At 28.7% G+C, this 24,812-nt stretch overlaps 4 protein-coding genes across 4 annotated transcripts in view; 3 read left to right on the top strand and 1 right to left on the bottom strand.

Moving 5' to 3' along the window:
• The window catches only part of Phum_PHUM339810 (High-affinity copper uptake protein, putative), a gene marked incomplete at both ends in the record, with an annotated part of 3,386 nt that extends 1,885 nt beyond the window's left edge, over positions 1–1,501 (bottom strand). The window contains 3 exons of the mRNA XM_002427708.1: positions 162–400; positions 505–542; positions 1,345–1,501. Coding sequence (XP_002427753.1) covers positions 162–400; positions 505–542; positions 1,345–1,501 — 434 coding nt within the window. The remainder of the gene's footprint in view (positions 1–161; positions 401–504; positions 543–1,344) is intronic.
• Positions 1,502–6,388: 4,887 nt separating this feature from the next.
• Phum_PHUM339800 (WD-repeat protein, putative) lies at positions 6,389–8,234 on the top strand (the record flags this gene model as incomplete). Its single annotated transcript, XM_002427707.1, has 7 exons — positions 6,389–6,481; positions 6,777–6,873; positions 7,082–7,245; positions 7,314–7,543; positions 7,630–7,861; positions 7,949–8,036; positions 8,134–8,234. 7 exons carry the CDS (start codon positions 6,389–6,391, stop codon positions 8,232–8,234), a joined length of 1,005 nt encoding a protein of 334 aa, XP_002427752.1.
• A 1,167-nt stretch (positions 8,235–9,401) lies between these two features.
• Positions 9,402–11,965, top strand: Phum_PHUM339790 (malate dehydrogenase, putative; the record flags this gene model as incomplete). The annotated part of the gene is made up of 7 exons (XM_002427706.1): positions 9,402–9,569; positions 9,692–9,889; positions 9,971–10,099; positions 10,191–10,286; positions 10,359–10,523; positions 10,607–10,883; positions 11,142–11,965. The coding sequence occupies 7 exons, from the start codon at positions 9,402–9,404 to the stop codon at positions 11,963–11,965; spliced, it is 1,857 nt and encodes a 618-aa protein (XP_002427751.1).
• A 746-nt stretch (positions 11,966–12,711) lies between these two features.
• Phum_PHUM339780 (uncharacterized protein) lies at positions 12,712–14,172 on the top strand (the record flags this gene model as incomplete). Its single annotated transcript, XM_002427705.1, has 2 exons — positions 12,712–13,877; positions 14,160–14,172. The coding sequence occupies 2 exons, from the start codon at positions 12,712–12,714 to the stop codon at positions 14,170–14,172; spliced, it is 1,179 nt and encodes a 392-aa protein (XP_002427750.1).
• Positions 14,173–24,812: the final 10,640 nt, after the last annotated feature.

The following is a 24,812-nucleotide window of genomic DNA, read 5'->3' as shown; positions in this document are numbered from 1 at the left end:
AATAAATCGTGATATATTTCCGTTTGTCGAAACTTAAAAAAAAAAAAAATCGGGGTTAAAGGGGGAAAATGAACAAAAAAAAAAAAAGAAAAAATCACGTGACCGTCGTCGACGTCGGCGACGACGACGACGACGACGACAAAATTCTAATAAAAACTTACTGTACGATTTTATTTCCGTCCGATGATGATTCCACGACTTTATCGCCGGGAAACCGAACGGATTTATACTGAAGCGAATTGTAGGTTTTCCAAAAAAGATATTCCCTGTAGTATTTGAGTCCCTCGTACAAGGCTGCCAACAAAACGATACCGAACATGGAACCGATGAGTCCTCCGACGGAATCGATTTTCCACGTGCTGAACAATATCGTTTCCGTATATCCGAAATGAAATTCCATCTGAAATTATTAAAATTTAAATATATATATATATTTCTTTTCCATTCCTTTCACCCCTCCCCCTTCCTTTTCATTTCGGGGGGGGGAATCAATTTTATACTTACCGACATTCCGTGACAGTGAGAACCGTTGTGCGAATCGTCTGAAAAAAAAAAGACAAAAAAATTTTTTTTTAGCATTTTTATGTTTATCGATTTAAAATTCTTTTATCGAAATTCGTGAAAAAATTTTTTCACGTGGAAAAGAGACCCCTCTTCTCCCTCCCCCCCCCAAAAAAAAACTCCAATTCTAATCAATTGAATAATAATAATAATAATAATAACTACAACAAATGCCGACGACGACGACGGCCGCAACATCCCTTTTGAGGTTTTCTTAATTCCTTTCGTTACTATTATTATTATTATTATTATTGCTATTGTTGTTTTATTTTATTATTATTATTTTTTTAAACAAATTTATTTACGTTAAAATATAGTTATGAAAAAAAAAGCGCTATAAATTTCTATAATAAGTCATGGGTTACAAAAATAAACTGATAAGTCGTAATTTAAACTGTACAAAGTCGACTACACAATCACAATAATGATAAAGTTTTTCTTTGTTTGTTTCTCTCTCTCTCTCTTTTCATTTTTTTAAAACAATTTTAAATTATTAACGTGAGAATAATTAAATAACCCAATATTATTATTATTATTACCGTCGTCATTTTACTTTTAAAATCAAAAAACAAAATTTTTTCAATAATCTAAACCTGATTTAAGGTGTCCCGAGCAAACCAAAGATCCTTCCTCCCCCCAAAAAAAAATTAACCCATCCGTCCGTCGATCGATATATCGAACTAATCGATCCATCGACAACGATCTTTTTAATTTCCAAAAAAAAAAAAAAATTCGTTAAAAAATTAATTAATTAATTACCTGCCATCCCGTGATGAGGTTGACTTGTTTCGTGTATTATGTGATTGTGACTGGCATGATCGACGTGAGAAGAGACACCGTGTGAAGGAGGGCCCATTCGAGAGGTATCGCCACCGTGAGGCCCAACGTGAGGGCCCACGTGAGAATCCCCGTGCGAAACACCGTGCCCAGCGTGATCCATTATTTTTATTATCTGTAGAAATAAATAAATATATATCGACATATTTACCTAATGAAATTATTACTATTATTATTATTGTTGTTATTTTTTTTCCCAGATCGTTTCGGCTACGTGCGACAACGAATTTATCAACGCGAACGTGGTTGATAGATACGAATTCGAAATGCGAACTCGTGGCAGCAGATAATTTTAATTTATTTATCTTTGAAAGAAAAAAATAATAAAATTGATTTTACCTTTAAAAAAAAAAAAAAAGACACACTTGAAAAACTTTAAAAAAAAAAAAAATGATAACGATACAAAAATTTCCATGCAAATCCAATGAAACAACCACGAGGCAATAAAACAAACAAACAAAAAAACAAACACTTGAACAATTTTTTTTTTTTTGGTTTCCCTTTTTCTGGTTTTTGACAAAAACAACCTTAATAAAAAACAAACCAAAACAAACGACAAAATTGCACCAATTCGACTAATTTACTCATTGCCCTCCTACTAAACTTTTTTCTTTTTTAATTTTTTATATATTTTTTATTAAAATTTGTAATCGTCGTTTCAACACGACTTAAATGACGTATTATCATTATCATTATTATCACTATTATTATTATTATTATTATTATTCACCTCATCTTTCTACGGTTATAAACGTAGATTATGCAAAATGCAATGCACGTAACAATAACAAACGCACGCAGGTGCGTCCATCTCTCTCTCTCTCTCTCTCTCTCGTTTGAATTTATTAAAAATAACCACAACATCATCATCATCATCATCATTATTATTATTAATTTTTTTAAGCATCGTTACGACAAACATTTTTTGCATCAATACTATAAACAAACGATATTTAGTCATTAATAACGTCAAAACATTTCGTTATGTAATAAACAATTTTTTGTTATTCTTTTTTTCTTCGCAAGAAAAAGAGAGACAGAGAAAGAGAGAGAGAGTGGGAGAGAGAGAGAGAGAGAGAGAGAGAGAGAGTGGGAGAGAGAGAGAAACGTAAAGCTTTTCCTAACAAATAACAAAAAAAGGTTGATTATAATGCATTTTCATACCACCTAGAAAATTTTAAACTTTTTATGAATTTCTAAAGGAAATAATAACAACAATAATAATTAGAACAAAATTTTACTTTGGATGATGACGAAAATCGAATTCTCTTGCGTGCGTGTGTGCGTGCGTGAGTGCGTTTGTTTCCAACAAACCCGTTTGAGAATAAAAACAAAACAAAATGCAATCGTTGCGGTTGTTTGTTCACGTGTAATTTACTTCAATTAAAAAAAAAAAAAAAAATAAAAATTCTAGAGACGAGAGAAGAGTAAAAATAAAAAAAAAAAAACAATTTGTAATTTGTTTGTTTGTTTGTTTTCGTGTCAAATAATCTATTCACAATTCGTTGACATTAAGGTATCCGATAGTCGTTATTATTATTATTATTATTATTTTTCTTTTTTTTTTTTTTTTAAATACGAAAATAAATAAAATTCAACCGTGAATAATCGACACTATCCGTCATAATCCTCCAGGGCCTGTTAAAAAAATTTTTTAATAATTTTGCGACAACTTTTTCGGGCAATAAGTGTCACGAACAACAACAACAACAACAACAACAACAACAACAATAATAATAATAATAATAATAATAATAGATCGTGTTCAAATTCGAAAGCAAAACCAAAAAAAAAAAAAAAAAAAAAAAAAAAAAACAAGAAAAAAATTACAAAATTTAAACGCAAATCCCTTAAAATCTCCTTTTTTTTGGTTATCGGGTAAACAGAAAGAAAATAAAAAATCACGATTTTAGTTCCACGTTTAAAAAAAAAAAGTCTTCTGACACTTTCTTTTTTTTTGTAATTTTCATAAAACTAAAGATCAGTTAGATTAATTTTAATAACCCGAATTTACATCTCTTTTTTTAAAAAAAATTGCAAATTCCTTTAATTGACTCGTTGACAACAAACAACAAACAACAACAACAAAAACAACGTTTTAACGGTTTCCATCAAGGTTTTCGTATAAATTTTTACACGTTATGAATTTAAACGAAAATATATGGACGGAAGAGGAGGAAAATAAAAAATAAAAAAAAAAAAATTGAAATTTAAATTCAAAGGCGAACGAGAATTTTTTTTTTTTTTTCCTTTACGAAATCAAACCACAAAAAAATTGCAAAATCTAATGCGAAAAAAAGAAATAATAATAATAATAACTTGTGGCATTCACAAGCAAAGTTATATCGGTCGAGTTATAAATTTACTTATTTATTTACTATTACTTATTTTTTCCTTAAACATATTTTAAAAAATAAAAAATTCAAATACAAACGAGAGAGAGAGAGAGAGAGAGAGAGAGAGGAAGAGAGAAAGGTTAAGATTTGATTCCCTTGGAAATATTATTATTATTATTATTATATTAATTTTGTATACGTGTTGAAATTCTTAAATAACTTTCACCAGGAAGTTTTTTTTCTCTCTCTCAACACTACAATCGTTCACTGTTTCGATCTATTAAGTTTTCAAACGGGATTTTAATAAAAAAAAAATGATAATAATGATAATAATAATAGAAAAAACTCAGTAGGTAAAAAAAGAAAAAAAAAAAAAAAAAAAAAAATTCTCCGTTAAATATATTAATTCAATACCTGATTTTTTTTTTTTTTTTCTTCGACAAGGCCATCATCGAACGTAAGCCTAAAATATTCCAAAGTGAATTCAAGGTTTATATTAATTGAAAGAAAAACTTGACAGGCATGAAGTGAAAGGAATTTGGAATTTTTTTTTTTCTTTTATGTTTTAAATTACATTCAAACAGTTAAACATATTTTAATATCCATTTTACTGATAATATTATAACTCACAGCTTTGCAACTCATCATAATCATCATCATGGAACAAATTTAAATCGAATTCAAATTTCAATTTCGAATCAATTGTTAAAAAAAAAAATTAAAACAAAGAAACAAACATGAAAAAGTAAAGAACATATACAATACATAAATTAAAATTATGCAAAGAAATATATTAAGATGATTAAAAAAAAAATATGATGTAAACCAAATTAGTCATGAATGTAAACGAAATAATCTGTCGATAAATATCAGACAGAAAAATCAAACCAAATTGTATTACTTCTTTAAAAAGAATTGTACATATTAATAGTCGAATAGTTTTAAATCGAAATAAAAAATGCCTGTCATTTATAAATTTTGATTTCTTTTTTTTAAAAGCAATAAATAGACCATAAAATTTTTTATTTTTTGTCTTATGTAACTAATAGAATTTATTTTGCCTCGAGTCAATAGAATGTCTTTTAATGAAATCAATTTTTATTATTATTATTTTAGGGTCACACACACACAAACGCACTGACTGTTTTAAAATTACATGTGAAAATTATTATTATTATAAATGAAATTCAAAAAATATTTTTAATGTTTAACAACATGAGAATAATTAAATACATAAAAATATGATTTTTGGTTATTCGAATTAATTATTTATAAAAAAATATGTGACATATTGTTTCCATTACGATATCTTAATTTAAGTTTAACAAAATATTTTAAATGTTTTCGATAATGTAAATGATTGAAAAAAAAAAGTCTGGGATGAAAAGTTTTGGTTTTTAATTATTAAAATTATTATGATAAACTTTAATAAGACATTATTACTGCTATACAGAACTTAAAATACTTTTAAAATTATTAAAACTTGTAATAAAATAAAAATAAAAAATGAAATTAAGTATGTCAAACAAATTATAAAAATTAATTGGTAACTGATATCATTTAATCAAAGGACGAGAAAAAAAAAAAAAAAAAAATGTTTGTGTTTTTATAGTGTACATGTTTTAGAAAAAAAAATACGATTAAGAATACGTTGTTTAAATTTTTTTTTTTTTTTTTTATAAACAAAACTTATAAAATAAAAATTTTGATTTGTTAATAAAATAACTTTCTTACCGTTGTAATCCGTTGACTTTGTTGTTAATTAAATATCCACTCAACATTCCAATGTAGATCAATCCATGAACTAGAAGAGTAAAACTCAAACAATTTACTCCCCCCACAGTGAACTTTCCGAGAAGGGATGTTGCCAACTGTAAAAAATAAACCATAGAGTAAAAAAAAAAAAAAACAGAAAATTTGAAAAAGAAAATGCTAAACTGTAATTTCTTCTTTTTCTTATTTTCGCGCCGTGAATGTGAATCTTTATAATTTTAAATAGTTTTGGAATTTGTACAAAAAAAAAAATTTCCGTTCATATATATATAATATTTTAAAATAAAATTTTCGATTAACGTAAAATTTCAAATAATTTAAAGTGTAGAATTATTTACGTAAATGCTTGATAAATTTTAAAACAAAAAACATTTACCATAATATTCATTTCTATATGAAATAGTATGAAAAAAAAATTTTTTGTCGAATGAAAATAATTTAGTTGCTGATGAGCAAGAGAAATTTTTTTAAAATTAAATTTGCAAATTATCATGGCGACAAAAAAAGTTTAACGTTTAACGTAATTTGCCGCATGTTGGCCATTTTGTTGCCGCAAACTACCAATCAAAAATGGCGTGTTATGTTTTCGTGGTTTCTGTAACATTTGTATAATTAATGGATTAAATTTCTTTAAAATTTTTTTTAAAAAAGTTTTATTTGACGATTTCTTTTCAAGCTTGATAAAAAGTAAACTTTTGTGCATTTATTTTAGTACGGAGTATAAAACAATAATTGTTTTAAAGAATATAAAAAGTATTGTTTAGTGAAAAGCATTTCTATGTCGGCATTTTTACGTTCCCGCTTGTTCAGTATTTTATAAACAGAATTTTATTACTTTCAATGAAAAAAATTTTAGAGTAAATAATTTATTTAGTATCAAAATGGTGCCTTTGGGTACGCAACATTCTTCTGGATCGTTGCCTTCATCTTTAAATACTTCAAGCAGTTCAGCAAAATCTTCCAGATCTAGCGTTGTAAGTTTTTGTTGAGTACTACGAGTACCATTTTCTTTTTTTTTTTTTTTCAACCTTAATTATTTTGTTTTTCATGAACAATGATTAAAATATTATTATTATTACAATTTTAATTTAAACAAAATGCTTGTTTTATTGTATTTGTAATTCTTACAGAAATATTGTTAGTGAATTTCAGTTGATTATTTGTTTTTCATATATTTTTTATAACAAAACCATTTTTTATGTATACACTATTATATGAATTGTAGATTATGTACTACAACTTGATAAATTTTTCTCATTTTTGTTTCAGAAACCAAATTACACTTTAAAATTTACTCTAGCAGGTCACACAAAAGCAGTATCATCAGTAAAATTTAGTCCTAATGGAGAATGGTTGGCAAGTTCTTGTAAGTTTTTTATTTTTCTTAAATTAAATTAATTTATTTCAACTTGATTTCTTAAATTGCATTAGATATCTGTTATTTTTAAGCATTGATTTATTTAAGAAAAAGATAATGATTGTAATTAGTGTTTTCATACATAAGTTTATAATATTTTTAAGGGCTTTTCAACTCAAAATATTTTTAATTATAAATAATAATAATAAATTTTTAGCTGCTGATAAATTAATAAAAGTTTGGGGAGCATATGATGGAAAATTTGAAAAAACAATTTCTGGGCACAAGCAAGGAATATCTGATGTTGCATGGAGTAGCGATTCAAGATTACTCGTTTCAGCATCAGATGATAAAACATTGAAAATATGGGAATTGAGCTCGGTAAATAAATAAAATAAGATAAAATAAATATTAAAGTTCATAAATTAATGTTAACACAAATGTTTTAGGGAAAATGCTTAAAAACATTAAAAGGACATAGCAATTATGTTTTCTGTTGTGATTTCAATCCTCAATCGAATTTAATTGTAAGCGGATCATTCGATGAAACAGTTAAAATTTGGGATGTGAGAACTGGAAAATGTTTAAAAACAGTACCTGCTCATTCTGATCCAGTGTCAGCTGTTCATTTTAATAGAGATGGTTCTTTAATTGTGTCAAGCAGTTATGATGGACTTTGGTAAAAAAAAAAAATTGTGTGTTTGATGAATTTTGAATATTTTCGATTTATTCGAAACTGCTCATAATGTTTGTCTTTTTTTGTAGTCGAATTTGGGATGCGCCTTCAGGTCAATGTCTTAAAACTCTCATTGATGCAGACAATCCTCCAGTATCATTTGTTAAATTTTCACCCAATGGAAAATATCTTTTGGCCGCAACACTTGACAATACCCTTAAACTTTGGGATTATTCACAAGAAAAATGTTTGAAGACGTACACGAGTCATAAAAATGAAAAATATTGTATATTTGCTAATTTTTCCGTGACCGGAGGAAAGGTTAGATTCGACGAAGACATTTTTTCATTAAAAATTTTTTTTTTTTTAATTTGCCACGGTTAAACATTTTTTTTTGTATTTTTGTAGTGGATCGTGTCCGGATCCGAAGATAATATGGTCTATATTTGGAATCTCCAAACAAAAGAAGTCGTTCAGAAACTTCAAGGACACACAGGTAGTGTCAAAAAATTTTTTTAATTTTTATTAATTAATTAATAGTTTAAAACTTGTTCGTTAAAAAAAATTAAAAAAAAAAAAAATGACGTTTTCAGATGTTGTTTTATGCACGACGTGTCATCCAACAGAAAACATAATCGCATCGGCTGCTTTAGAAAATGACAAAACTATAAAATTATGGAAAAGCGATACTTAATTTTTTTTTTATTTTTTCATCCCCCCCCCTCCCTCCAACATCTCCCACTTTTTTTTTTTTTTATGCCATTAACGTAAAAGAACAGAATTATTATCATTATCAATAACACTATTATAAATAATATTATTATTATTATTTTTTTTTTTTTACTACACGGAACTTGGTCGGTCAGTTTTTGTGAAGAAAAAAATATATATCAGTTTGATTTGTGCGTTCGTTTCACGTTTTTAGTTTTTAACCGCAACACGCAATCGATACCCGTAAATGCTGCTGTCGCCTCCAACAGGAAAATAAATTAATTTTTACGACAAGATGATTTATATATATCAAAAAAAAAAAAAAAAAATGCTGTGTATTATGTTGTAATACTTATAACACGGGGTTGTGTATTATTCACTTTTCATTTTTTTTTTTTTTTTTTTTTTTTTTATTTAAATATAAGATGATAATAATAATTACATTAAGTTTTTTTTTTGTAAATTTATTTTTCTTTGTTTTTAATTTGTTTAGCTATGTTTGTTGTTTCGTTCTGTGATTATTATCATTATTATTAACACGTCATCATTATCATCGATGAAAAAATTTGTTTTAAATGTTTGGCAGAAAAAGAAGGAAGGAAACAGAAAATTCAAGGAAAATAATTCTAAAAATTCCATCGATTAAAAAATTTCGAAAAAAAAAAAAAAAAAAAACAAAAACAAATGGCGGAAAAAAATAACAATCTCACGTGTCATGGAGTCATTTTAAATTTGTTTATTTATATTTTTTTTTTTTTTGTTTTTTGAATGAGAATTTAAATTTTTTTTTAATTTTTGGCCGAGTAAAAAAAAAAAAAAAATTTTATTATTTTCTTTCTTATAATCAACAATAATTGAAAAATGTATCAAAATTATAAAAGTTGTGGTATTTTTAAGTGAAAGTCATTTTAAATAAAATTTTTTTAATATAAAAAAAAGAAAAAAAAAAAAAAATTATCGTTTGTTATCCCATGTGGTTGTTGTTGTTGTTGTTGTTGTTTCGTGTCTCATAATTTATCATTTGATGTAAAATATTTTATAGATTATGATTGTTTCTTTCACCTGAACGAAGGATTCGATTTGGAAAAAAAAAAAAAATAATGTCAATATATTATTTATCTTGGATGTTTTTGTAAAATGTTAATATATTATGCTACCTGTTGGATTTTTTCGAAAAAATGTTTTGGAAACGTTTAAATCGTTGAATTCGAGTCAAGTATTTAAATATAATAAATTTTATGAATCGAATCAAAAAGAAGAAAAAAGAGATCCTTATGAAGGAAATTATGGATTCATCGATTGCGATCAAAGTGCAAAGGTATTGTTTAACTTCGATTATAATTTTGTTTAAGGAGTAGTGGAGGTGGTGGTGATGGCGTGACAACTTATTAAAACTTTTAAAAATTGTTTGTTTTTTGTGTTTTTTTTTTTTTGTTTTAGATAACATTGATCGGAGCTGCTGGACGAGTTGGAAAAACTCTATCGTTACTTTTAAAAACATGTCCCCTAATTGATCATTTATGTTTGTTTGACATCGATAGATCCGTTAAAGGTGTTGGAGTTGACGTAAGTCACATCGATACAAAATGTTGCGTCAGTTACGTGTGCGGAATGAAAAACATTCAAAAAGCTTTGGAGGTAACAAAAAAAAAAAAAAAAGGTTTGTAACGATACAAAAGTTTTTTTTTTTTAATAATTAAATTTATAAAATTTTTTCAGAATCCGGATGTTGTTGTTATTGCTGCCGGATATCCTACATCTCCAAAATTAAATGGGAAAAAACTATTTGAAAAAAATGCTCCCATCATAGCCAATCTGAGTGAAGCGTGTGCTAAATTTTGCCCTCAAGTAATTTTTTCCTCGTTTTTTTTTTTTTTTTTTTTTTTAAATAATTTTTCTGTTAAATATTTATTTATTTAACCTTTTATTAAACCTTCAGGCTTGTGTCGTACTCATAACAAATCCAATAAATAGTCTTCTGCCTTTAATGAGTGAAATATATCAGGCCATTAATCGAAACGTACCGTCGAAAAAAGTAAGTAAAGTCGAAAGATTTATCGATCTATCGAAAATTATCGATTATTAATAAAAAAAAGTAAAATTTTAGTTGTTCGGATTAACCACATTAGACGTCGTGAGAGCAAATACGTTCGTAGGTGAAGTTGTTAGAAAAGATCCAAACGACATAATTGTACCCGTTATAGGTGGAGCATCACAAGAAACCATCGTACCCGTCATATCGCAAATGAAACCATGTTGTAGGATAAAACGAGTGAGTTTTTCCGCTTGATCTCGAAGAAAAGAAAGACAAAAAACAAACCAAAATTTTAATTGTTTTTTTTTTTATTTTTAAAGAACGAAACATTGGCGCTCACGGAATGTATAAAAAGAGCCGAAGGAAATTTATCCGATTGTCAAAATTGTGGTACTCGCGGAGCATCTTCACTCAGCACGGCCTACGCAGCATTTCGATTCACATCCTCGTTGATGATGGCTTTAAAAGGAGCCGAAAACATCATAGAATGTGCTTATGTAAAAAGTAACGTAATACCTCAAATAGAATACATGGCGTCACCATTGAAATTGGGACTTTGCGGAATCGAACATAATTTCGGTTATCCTCAACTTTCAGGTAATTAATCAATTATTTTATATCTTTCAATCGATGAAACTTGTGATTTTTCTATAAATTTTGAATATCCTGCCTCTTATCTATCCTCCTCTTTCTCCCCCCACCCCACCCCCCTTAACTGAATTCGATTAGTGCGCAATTTCCGGTTTGATGGCGGGCGTCGTAAATTTTATTTAAAAATGTTGTGCCTGTTCGATATAATACGACTAACTAATGCGATTACTCTGTGTAAGGGAATGGAATTGTCTTGCTTTTCAGACTTTGAAGTGAGTTTAATGGAACAGGCAGCTCCGATGTTGATAAAAGATATCGATATGGGTAAATGTTACGTTGTCCAGAAAAAGAAAAAAAATAAAAAAAACAAAAATTATTTTAAAAGATGTTCCGATTGCGAAAACACCGGAAACTTATGTGTATCACGTACGCCGACGCCGACGCCGCCGCCGCCGCCACCGACGACGACGACGACGACGACGAAAATGCTTCCACCATTGGAAACTAAAATTAAATATTTCGGAAACGAGAAAAAAATTGATAAATATCCAAAATCTAAATCTCATTTCAAATATAAAAAAAAATCAGAAGATGTATTTACAAATTATTTGAAAGAAATAAAAATCGACGATGAATGTTATTCGTTGGAAATGACGTGCGATTCTCGTAAGGTGACGACGAAAGGTGACGATGACGATTGCGAAAGCAACGACAACGACAACGACAACAACAACAACAACAACGACAACAACAACAACAGCAACTTCAACATCAGCAGCAGCAAAATCCCATGCGGGTGTGGCAACGTCGGCGGACATGCTTGCAGTAACGTCTGCAAGGGTATCAGACGCAGTAAAAACAAATATTATTCCCAAGAGGATTTCTGTTCTGACGAAGATCAAAGTTCCGTTTGTTACGACGAGGATGAAGAGACCCCCGTAAAAAATCATAATACGATGGAAACAAACGAAAAAAATGTCGAAAAATGTTGCAACGATAACAACGGTGATAACAAACACGGGCGACAAAGGGAAAAACACATGACGAGAAAAAACGTTTTGATCAATTATTGGCCGCCGCAAAAATAAAAGAAAAAAAATTTACGAGTTTCCGGTTTCGTTTACGATTTAAAAAAAAAGCGCGCGCGCGTGTGTGTGTGTGGGGGGGGAGGGGGGTCGAAAACAAAAATCAAACGGAAATCGATGAACGGACGTTTTAATTTTTCCCTTGCAAAACAAAAAAAAAAAAAAAAATCCGTTAGGTAAAAAAATTTTAATTATACGTTTTCCGGTTTTGCCTTTGGATTCGAATGATTGAAAAACCGGAATTGACGCCATCGCATAAAAAAAAAAAATCGAATTCAAATTCCAGAAAATATCAAAGTGTCATTATTATTAATAATAATAATAATAACAATAATAATTTTTTCCAGTTTTTTTTTTTTTTTTTTTTTTTTTAATCGTGATAAGAATTTTTTGTAATAAATATTAAATTATTATTATTATTATTATCGTGTTGGTTTTTAATCACGCCTTTTATGTTATTATTAAGTTATGACGTCATTAATTAATAATTTATTAATTTTATTCGGGTGGGGAAAATTGTCGAGAGAAAGAGGTGTAAGGTGAGGCGGTAATTGTCGAATGAATAAATCAATTTAATTTCCTACCTAATTATTTCAGGAATAAACAAAAGAACAACAACAACAAACGGGGATTTGACGCGATACTACAACCGAAAATCGTTTGTCGATGATAATGATAATTATAATGGTTTAAATTTGACGGCGATGATACAGAAAAAGTTTTTATTCGATGGGGGTAAAAGTGCGGGGATGCAGAGCCAACTCAGGTACTATCACAACACGCGTTTCTTCAACAATCGTCAACGATCGAGGGGTAATAAAAATGTCGGAGTCGTAAACGTCGGCGGTGAATCAAACAACGATTTGAAAGAATTAAGAAAAAGCGAATATTTTTCCAAAGAGGGTGAAAAATACAAATTGGAAAAATCGATGAAAATAATACAGATATTGAAGCACAGAGCGAAAAACATAGAAAAATCACTCAGGGATCCGTGGAAATCGAAAATGAATGCCAAATGTCCGTACAAAGTATTGCGAAATACGGCAAAGCAAAAATTTAGATCGTTTAACGCTCAGAAAAAAGTTCCCGCCATTATGATCGTACCGAAAATGGTTTCCGGAAAGAAAACCGGAAATAAAAATTATTGCAAGAGCATAGTGATGCCCGCGACGGCGGCAAATTTCCTCTCTTACGCCAAAAACAGCAATAACATAATAAATACGAATTACGATTCCGATAATAATAATAATAATAATAATGATGATTTAAACGATGAATTCAACGGTAACACGTTCGACGAAGATAATAATAATAATAATATTATTAACGGTTACGGTGAAGACGACGAGGAGGAAATGGAAGGAGGAGGAGATTTCGACGGTAACAAATCGTTGATACTGAGTGAAAATTCGGAAAATTGTTTGTACAAACAATTGAACGATTTGAAAAAGGAAAATGAAGAATTGAAAAAGAAAATAATTGAAATTATGGAGAGAAAAGGATTGAAAGACGATTTGCAAATGAACACGGATCACCTGGAACTGGAAAAGACAAAATTGAAAGCTTGTTGGCTCATCATGTCCTCGACATTGGACGCGTTTAGTAATTTTTGTAAAAAATTAAGAACGAAACAAACAAACGATGGTAAAATGAACGGAGAGGATTGTTGTATGAAAACGTCGAAAAATAAATCCGACGTCGTCGCCGACGGTTACGTCATCAATAATACTAATAATAATAATAATAAAATGAATTATTGCAAAGGGAAAAACGGAAACGGTTGTTGCAGTAACGATTTCGAAGAGGTTTTAGATGCCGCAGCATACGATAAAGATGATAAAAAATATTATAGTTTTTTAAAAAAATTAATATTGGATCAAGTGGAAAATGAAAAAGAGAGAAATAGAATCGCGAAGTAAATTTTTTAAAGGAGAAAAGAAAATGTCGGGGTAGCAGACGCGAAAATGGAAAATGGTGGTGGTTGAAGGACGATGGCATACGTACATACCAGCAAAAACAACAACAACAACAACAAAAATTTCTTTTTTCCCCTCACGTTTTCATCATTCTCGCTCCCTTCTTCCCGCCCCCTAATTCCTCCTCCTCCCTCCACCGCCCCCCGCCCCGCCCCCTCTCTCTCTCTCATCTTTTCCCCACAAGTCAAGGTTCCCGCTAATAATTTTTTGGTAAATTACAGGTTGGAAGGTTAATCGAATTTAATGGTAATAGAATATTTTTTTTTTTTGCAACGCATCGATGGCGGTATTAATGACATTGCGGTGACCGGTAGTCGTTCATCCACCATTTTTTTTTTTTTTTTAAATTTAAAAACAACATAATAAAGAAAAATGTTTCGCTAAAGTGCGACAAAAAAGTTAACAACTTTTATGGATTTGCGACAAACGAATTTTGTTTGTTTGTTCGTTTCCTTTCTTTCGATATATATTAACTTTAAATTATTTGTTTTTTTTTTTTTTTTTTTTTTTTTTTTTTTTTTTTTGTATAGAAATTTTTAAGTGTTTGTTTTATTATTTTTTAAACAGGGTAACAAACGTCGTTTATTTGATTTTTTCGTCACTACCCCCCCCCCCTTCATTCGTCCCCCCAAACTCGCAAATCGATCAATCAAATTGTAGTGTTGTTATTAAAAAAAAAAAAGTTTTGTTTGTTTGTTTTCTAATTAAATTAATATGTGTATATCAATTAAATATATAGTTTCATTTTAAAAAAAATTTTTTTTTATCGCTTTTGTTATTGCAAAAACTATAAAATGTTTTTGTTTTTATACTCGTTAAAATATAGACTATAAAAATTTTTTTTCGTTAAATTAAATGAAAAAAAAAAAATGTTTTTAAAACTGATACCAAAAATTTATTAATTAATTTAATTCCAATTCGAATTTAATAAATAAAAAATTTTTAATTATTTTAATAGAATATAGATTTTTATAGCGCTATAATACTTATAGCGAATGTAATTATTAAAAGACATATTACAGATTCAAAAATTTTAAATGAATGTTGTGAAAAATATTTTTCAAAGTTTCCACCGCAGCCATTTTTAAAAATTTATTTATTCATGTTTTATAGTCTATAATAAACTATAAATATACGTTTATAGCGCGCGTTTTTTCGTGTGGTAAATGTTTACTTATTACTCTCATCCATTTAAATTAACCGCAAATATTTTGAATTGATTTTTTTTTTGGGAGAAAAATAAATATTTGATTTTATTTTTTTGATTTTGCGGTTTTTACGGTCAGACGAAAAAATCGTTTGTTTGTTTGTTTGTTTGTTGCGTTTGTTTACCTCCGAAAATGATTTACTCTAATTGGTTGTTAACGAAAGAACCAAAAAAAAAAAAAAAATTTTTTTATAGTGAGTCATTCGTAATTTTTTTTTTTTTTGTTACAGATGAACGGATGAGACAAACATTGGAAATACGAAAAAAAATGGCGTTCTCCAGCGTTTTTGTTTGGAAAACATTTAAAATTCCAAAATTCCAAATTTTAATTTAATGATAATAATAATAGATAGAAGAAGTAAAAAAAAAAAATTTAAACTGGATATAAAAAAAGGAGAAGAAAAATTTTGGAACGAGTTTTCTCTCTCTCACGCTTTGGTTTTATTAGCCGTCGTCTGTCTGAAATTTTATTTTTATCATAATTGTCACATCGGAGGGAGATGAAATCTCAAACGCAGCATCCTAAAGATTTATTCAATTCCCAGTCCATGAATAACCAATCAATGAGATTTTTTTGTTTGTGGTACGACGAAACTTTCCGACGACCTTTATGGGAAACCTTAACATGCGTTTGTCGTCGTTAATTTCAACGGATCCGAGGAAAAGAAGGAGAAGGAGGGGGAGGATTGATAAGGGAAGGAAATGATGATAAGGGAGAAAAGGAATAAGGGTAAGTTTAAAAAAATATATATTTTTTTTCCTTTTTTTTTTTCTTATTTTAATTTTTTTTTCCAACGGGAAAAAAAAATAAAAAATTTTACTGGTTTAAAGGTTGTGAGGGGCGGCGGTGGTGGTGGGGCGGGGCGAAGTGGGGGACACGGAACGGGGAGATTAAGGCTCTAATATTTGCGGTTTTTAAAAAAAAAAAAAAAAAACTTTTGCCTCGTCTTATTATTATCATAAAAATCAAAATTTGTTCGTTTGTTTGTTTGTTTGTTATTAACGATAAATGGTTAATTTGATTTCCCCTCCCCTCCTTATGTTTCTCCCCTTTTTTTTTTTGAAATTAATTTCGTCATTTTTTTTTATTATTTTCCCACTGATACCCGAGAGCACCTGTTTCAAACTAACCACTTCCGGTACACGATATTTTATAAAAATAAACAAATGATGGTCCGACTTCTGCCGCTACTGCTGCCACGACAGAAATTTTTTTTATTTTTAAAAAATCCGATCCGTTGAATATCTATGCGGATATTAATAATAATAATAATGATTATGTCGGTGATGATAATGATAATGATGATGGTGATGATGTTGATGATGATAGATAAACGAAATCGGACGAATAACGGAAAAATATCAAATCAAATAAGGAAAATGAAGTAAAAGAATTTCAAAAAAAAAAAAATTTTTTTTCACCGTAAAAAGGAATCAGAACGTTTTAGGGGGGGGGGCAAATGGGGGGTTAGGAGGAGGAGGAGGAGGAGGAGAGGGGATTCTTCGCTCCAAATGAACTAAGAGATGCTATTAGTATTTTAATTGTAATTAAATTACTTAAAGGCGATTTTAAAAGCGTAAATTAGGGTCACTAACAAAAAAAAAAAAGAAAAAAAATTCTTTTTGTACAAAACGTAAAAAAAAAAATTATTATTATTATCATTATTAATTAATTAATTATACACATTCCGAAGTTTAGGAATTATCATCATCATCAACATTATTGCCATCATGAAAACTTTTTTTTTTTTGTTATTTTAAATTTGGCACCAATGAATTTATTTTTTCTCCAGTAATACAAAAGAATTAAAAAAAAAAATTTTTTTTTATAGTTTTAACGATTTATAGCGCTATAAAAATCGTTTGACTGGAAATTGGAAAAAGGGGCGTTTGGGAAATATTTTATAGGTTTTTCTCCAAATACATTCTGCTCAGTAATAATAATAATAATAATAACGAATTTGAAACAATCACAAATTCATTCATCGATTGAACTTTTGTTTTTGTTTTTTATTGACTACAGCAAAAATTTTTTTTTGTTTAATGTTTAATTATTATTAATGACGGTTTTGCGGTCAATCAAGTTATCACGCTACTACTCATTTCGTACTTTATTAATCATGGCATATGGACGCATTAATGACTACTTCCTGCCCACAAACAATGACTGACTGACTGATTGTCTTTTACCTGGTTTTCACTCGTCCATTTCGACTTAGTCACGAATATTATTATTATTATTATTAAATATCGGACCGCAATCGTTTGCTTTAAATTACCGAAAACAAAACAAAAAACCTGTTTTATAAATTTAACATCCATCCCTTTTTCGCATGACTTAAAAACGGCAACAGAAAATTTTTCAAAAACAAACAAACAAACGAACGAACAAACGGACGTAAAAAAAAAGTTTTTTATTTTGATTACGTCACGGTATTTTAAATTATTTATCTTTACTCTTACTATAACTATGAATCTATACGAATACGTATAAAATTATAGGAAAGAAAATAATAATAATAATAATAATAATAATAATAATAAATTCAACGCCGCCATGTTTGTCGTGAACAAACAATAAAAAAAAAAAAATTTTTTTAATGTTTAACTTAAATGATATTTAAAAAAAAAAAAAATTTTAACGTTTTTTAATCGCGCTATAAATTCGATTTTATAGTCTATTGTTATAGAATGGAAATTTACATACGGTCGTACTTAAAATAAAAATTTTTTTTTGTTATTATTTGATGTAAGACGCGCGGCTTGGAGAATTTTTTTTTTTATGGAAAAGAATAAAACGGGAATAAAATAATAATAATAATTATTAATAATAATAATAATAATTATTATTATTATTATTTTAATAAAAACAAACAAAAAATTTTACCAATGAAAAAATTGACAAAGAATTTTTTTAATTTATCGGTGAGAGTAATTGGATTTTGAGTCGTTATCACAAAAATTTGAGTTTATGTAACGAATGAAAAAAAAAGGAAGTATCATCATCAATTTCCGGTTAGAAAAAGGAAGAATTTCCGGTTAATAAAATTTTATTTTATTTTTTTACATTAATAAATAAATAAGTAAATGAACTTTTTACGTGGTGACTTTATTTTTTCTTTTTTGATTTTATTATAAGTTGATCGTTTCGCGTGTTAATTATTTATTGTATGGATCATTTATTTACGATAAAAAATATACGCGTTAAAATTTTCTTTTCTTTTTAATTTTTTTGTTTTTTTTTTTGTTTTTTTTTTTTCGGGGAGATTGGGGAGTTTAATTTTATTTGAATATCGGAAACCTAAAAGAAATAATGATGGCGGTGGTGGTGATTGCGGTGGTTATTTTGGCGGTTTAAAAAAAAAAAAATTTTCAATTTTTTTTGGGGGTTTGAAAATTCCCTCATTGAAAAAGGAAATGCGTGTTTGAATTTTTTTTTTTTCACCCTTTCCCCCCTTTCCCTCCTCACGATTTCCTGTTTCCCTTTTAAATCCTTTATTCATTCCCCCTCATCATTCTCTCTCTCTCTCTCTATCAACCACAAACCATAAACCGAACAATAGGTTTTTTTGTTGTCGAAATCATTAATAATTATTTTTAATAGACAAATCGCACACAAACAAACAAATAAACTCGTACTAATAATTCAGGTGCGACGAATTCAGGTAAATGAAACGATATAATTTTGTTTGTTGTTTTTGTTTTTGTGGTTGTTGTTATTACTACTTCTAACTCCATCATTTGAATCGATTTTTAAAAAAATTAACAACCGACAAATTTTTTATTTTGATTTTATATATATATATATATATATATATATATATTTTTTCGTTATGTTTCGTTCATTTTATGTTTGTTTGTTTGTTTCCTTTTGTTTGCCTTTGTTTTTTTTTAACTCATTTCCCTTTTTTGTATTAAAAAAAAAAAAAAAATGCAAATCATTGCCATTAACCGTCGTCTATCTCTATATTTTTAAATAATTGTTCATTTAAATAACAATTTGAAGAGAAAAATGGTGTAAATTAGAACAACAGTTGGCCGGTACTTCGGATCGATGATTTTCTCTCCAGGCTTTTTTTTTTTCTGTTTACACACGCACACGCACACGCACGCACGCACACACTGACATGAAACGATCACAATGAATTTTTTTTTTTTTTATAAATATGACGTATATTGAATGATGATGACGTCGTGATACTCTCCATTCTTTAAGTGAGATATAAATTATTATCATTATTTAATTGATAACACTAAACGTTTTTTGGGGAGAACAACAAACAAAAAAAAATTTTTTTAAAATGTCAATAATAAAGAAAATGATTTATTAAACGAAAAAAAACTGTTTGTACCTGTTTAAAAAACTGTTTTTTGGGGGCCGATCGTTTAAGAAAATTATTTATCACTAATGGACGACGGACGGACGGACGGACCTTGTATGTCAAAATAAAAAGGATCAAATGATTACTTTAATTTTTTTTCACTATTTCCACGTCTTTTATATTTATGCTTCATCTGTTTTCATTTTTTTTTTTTTTTTTCATCGTCTGCCTTCTTGGCGACGACTTGATTCATTGATTCATTGATTCATTCATTCGTTTCGTTCCTTTTAATATTTTATTATTATTATATGTATATGTGATAAGGAATGAGTTGACAAAACGATTGACGTCACTATTTTAAACACGATTGTTGTTTGTATAAAGTTGGCATCATTGTTTTTGGACTTTAAAAAACGGATTTTTTAACAAAATTTTAAATTCGTAATTTGGAAAACAAACAGAGAGAGAAAGAGAGATAAAAAATCTTTAAATCTGTCAAATGTACAAAACGAAAAGAATTGTTTGTATTTTTTTTCGTTTGTTTGTTGCATAGACGACGACGACGACGACGACGACGACGACATCATCATCATTCAAGTTTTTTTTTTACGACAACGATCGATATTAACACACAAACAAACAAAATCAATCATTTTAATAAACAGGTTTTTTAAAGGTTTCAAAATGCGTGGTAGAACAACAACAAACGACAAACGGCGACTGTTTTTTTTTTTTTAATAAAAAAACAAAAAAAACCTTTAAAATAAAAATTTTTTTTTATTCGCAGAGGGAAGGGGCATGAGAGGGCGGTGGCGGTGGAGGGGCCCCCAATTGAAATTTAAAATTTTGCAACAAATTTAAAAAAAAATAAATGGCGGGGATTTCCCGAATTTAATTTTTTTTTTAAAATTCAAATAAGGATTAAAACGAGTTTCTTTCGATACGAATCGATGATAATCCATTTCCGTTTCTTTTTTCTTCATCTTCTTCTTCTTCTTCCTCTCCTCTTGTTTCGTCTGTCATAATACCATTATTTAGTAGTAGCACGTCTTTCATTCTTCTTCTTCTTATCATATAATAATTAATGAGATTACAAATAAAACATTTCAGTGGCGGCTACTTACCTACCTACCTACCCATCTATTTGACGACCGCCATTTTTATTTTTTTTTTTAATTCCACGCATAGAAATTAATTAAATCGATCTTTCTTTTCCTTTTCTTTTTTATTAAAGGAAATTAATAATAAAAACGTGGCACTACCACCGCCACCACCACCGGAGACCCTTTTGTACCTAATATATGACAAATTGATTATGGTAACCCAAGTATAACATAATTTAATTTTTTACAAAGACCAAGACTTCCGGTTTAAAATCGCTCATGAGTGACATCATCATACGATTCGGTCATTATTCGAATAATAAACACGCATCATCTCTTATGTCAGCAAAATGATTTTCTTTTTTTTTATGCGTGGTAGTAGTGGTAGTGGTAGCAGACGACGTTAATAGAATTTCATTTTTATCGACCTGTTAAATTATTTATTTATTTGAACATTTAATTATTTTTTCCTGTTTAATATTTTTTTTAACTTCCGGTTTTCTTTTTATTTCTCTTCATAATTTTTAATTATTTTTCTTTGTTTTTTTTTTTTTTTTAAATTTTGCCACGAACGATTTCTTTGCATTAATTTAATTTTTTTTATGTACATATATATTGGTTAATAAATTAACAGTTTAATAATTACAACGAATAATAATAATAATAATAATTTAATTAATAAAGGAGAATTTTCACACATAAAATTTATTAATGTTACGGTTAATAAAAGTAAATTTTTTTTTTTTTTTAACGTGGTAGAAGATTATTAACGGATAGGAGAAAATAATTTAATAACTTTTAAATTATTTTTGTTTTATTGTCATCATCATCATCGTTTCACGATTATTATTATTATTCCTATTAAATTATATTAATGTATTTAAAAAAAACGGTTTTTGAATTTTTGGCGGTAAAAATTGTATTCGGTATGAAAAATTTTAAAAGTTAAAAAAAAATTTTTTAATTGAGTACAAAAACAAACAAAGATGATGATGATGATTATGTTGAAGGAAAAATGGCGCCAAAATTTTTTATTATTATTAAAAAGCAATTGATTATGCACACCTGCATTTCAGGCTCAACCTCCTCCTGAGCTAGAAGCATCAGGTCCACACTCGTGAAAGGGTGAATCCCACCTGAGGAAGATCCCGGTACCTTTTCTTCCCTTTTTATCCTTCGAAACACAGTCCCGATCTGTTACTATCGTTCCTGCCTTTTCTGCAGAGTCTGCTATTTTCCGGAGAGAGAGAGAGATGTCGAGGGTCACGAATTCTGTTCTTCTTTCACGTCGTAGCTCTTTATTTTCCCTATTTGGATCAATCACCCAGTTTCACCCCCTCGAACAAGGGTCGGTTCACACCCAATTCCTCAAAAAGGTGCTAGGTCTCTAATCTCCTTATTTAGGTACAGGTCTGTTCTTGTTTATACGAGCTGAAATTGAACTCCTACTCTCTAAGTTTGAACCCAGTGACTTTTTGGAACCCCGGGCTCTCCAAGACATCCAACTTGAAGCTTAACCCCTATCGAACGCCTTGTCAACGTGGGAAATCCAATCCCACAATCCCCCCCCTTATCCTCTATACCTATCCTCCGAGTTGTTAGATTACAGGAGTGCGTCACCACCACCACCACCATCAGGACCGTAACCAACTTTTACTTTTTTAAAAAAAAATTTAAAAAATATCTATTCAATGTTACTAATATCATAATCATGGCCGCCTTCATTTTCTCACAATCATTAAATAACCCGGCAAGAATGATGAGTTAAATATATAAAATATTAGATAAATTATTAATGGATTATTTATTTTAAATAAAGTGACAGAAAAAAAAAAAAAACAATCGGTAGTCATTAACAATATATTAATATTAATCTTTCCTTTTTTTTATTTTGACCAATAATATTTATATTATTTATTTATATTATTATATCTTTCATAATATTTATTTTAAACAATTACAATTTTTTTTTTTTTTGAAAATGACGTCACATAAATTCGCATAATTTTATATTTGAATTGTTTTAAGTATAAAAAAATCGATCGATCGATAAATATTTTCCCAAGCCGTAAAAAAAAAATACCTGAACCTGAAAAGATAAAAAAATAAAAAAAGTGTCAAATTGTTCAGAAGAAGAAGAAAAAAAAAAGTAATAAATCGTTAAGAGAATGTAATAACAAACGGGTATACATCATAAAAATACGACAAACACACACGCACACGCACGCACGCACAAAAAAAAATTAAAAACTATACAAAAAAAGAAATAAAAAGAAGAAGAGAAGGAGAAGGAAGATTAGGAGGATGAGGGGGGAAGGTAATGTAAGGTTTGTTAATGACAGTACCTGAAACCCGAGTTGAAAAAGAACACGTACACTTTAAATATACCTTTCAATTGGTTAACCAAAAAAAAAAATAAAAAAACATGTTCCATGTTCAAATTAAATGAATTTAATTTCATTTAATGGTTACATTCAGTCAGGTTCAATATAAATCCCTTCCTGTTTCTCTTTCGTATAACAAAAAAAAAAAAACAAAATGGCGTCGGACGGATAAACGCACAAAATAAAATAAAAAAAAAACAATTTCATTTAATTACGTATATCATACGACCCTGGATATAAATAAAAAAAAAAAAAACCGATCGTTTATCGAAAACTGAACGTACTCTCCACTCGTAATAACAACAACAACATTTTTTCTTACTCTATGATATTTTTTTGATGACGTAATAAATATACGATTTTTAAAAATTAATATAATAATGGTCGTAACAATAATAAATTTGATTTTTTCTTCTGTATTTTGTTTTGTTATTCTTATTATTATTACTATTATTATTATTATTATTATTATTATCATGTGTTCCCACAGAAAACCTACTCTTCTTTCCTCCTCCTCCTCCCCTTTCCCCCTTAAAAATAATAATAATGATTATAAATTGATACCCTGCGCAATGTTCGTGGCAACAATTTTATTTTATTTTTTTCGATAATAATAATAAAATGTCCGATCATTTTATTAAAATGTAATTTAATGTACAAACGAAGACATCGATTTTTCCTACCTTAGCCCCCTTCCCCTTTGCCTTCCCCCTTTCCTCATCTTTTTTTAAATTTGTCGGTACCTGTACTGTATTGTACTTAATTAAATTTGTTTGGTATTTGTAAAAATAGCAGAAGGAAAATTTAAAAACAAAAAAAACATATAAAACTGTTATTTTTTTTTGTTATTTGAGGAGGAGGGAGGGGGGAGGCATTTAGGTACACAAGTTGCGGTTAATTGCGCATTTCCGCTCATTAAAAGCGTGAACGGTAACAAAAAGTCAACATCTGCTTCCACTCCTTGTATTTTCGTTATTTTAATTAGTTGAAAATAAAAAATTAAAACTCGATTTAACATTAACAAAACAAAACAAAAAAAACTTGTTTGCACAACAACAACAACACACGCGCACACAACAACAACAACAACAACAAAAATCCGTTTAATGAAAAATATTAAGCAAACGAAACAATTTAAAAAAAAAAAAAATTTTCAAATTTATTTTTTCGTGGGGAGAATTGATAACAAATATTGATAATAATAATATTATTATTAATAATAATATGATAATAATAATAATAATATTTTCTTATATTAAGACACGACATATCCAATTTTTTTTCATAAAATGGTTATTTCGCTTTTTTCCCACGCTTTTAATAATCGATAAGAAATCGATGATAAGAATTATTATTATTATTTCTTTTCAAATTACGCACGTATTTGATTTTTTTATTAAATTAATTTTTACGCATTTACGCACTCACGCACTCACGCACGCACTCTTTTTTTTTTTTTCAAATATTTTTAGAGTCTTTAATTTTAAAAAAAGTGGCGGTTTTATTTTAACGTGGTGGCGGTGTAAAAAAAAAAAATAATTTCTCTCGTCAATTTATAAAATTGTTAACTAACGAGACGTATCAAAACATTTCCCCCCCCCCATTACCCCCCCTCACGAAAGAAAGAGAAAAAGAAGAAAATTCCCGAAGAATCCGCGCGTCCATTTACGTTCGAGGTCACCGAAAAAAGTTTTTGCGGCGGGTAATTGTGTCGCCGGCGGCGGTGGCGGTGGTGGCAGTGGCGGCAACGGCGGCGGGATAATAATTCGTTTAAAAAGGAAATGTCTTTTACTTACAAGGATATATTAAAACCTCATTTTGATTTGTGTCCTCTCCTTTGCCCCCCGCCTCCCCGCCT

The sequence above is a fragment of the Pediculus humanus genome, genomic scaffold (genome assembly GCF_000006295.1).
Source record: "Pediculus humanus corporis 1103172107745 genomic scaffold, whole genome shotgun sequence".
Taxonomy (NCBI): domain Eukaryota; kingdom Metazoa; phylum Arthropoda; class Insecta; order Psocodea; family Pediculidae; genus Pediculus; species Pediculus humanus.
This window is presented reverse-complemented; position numbering and strand designations above follow the sequence as displayed.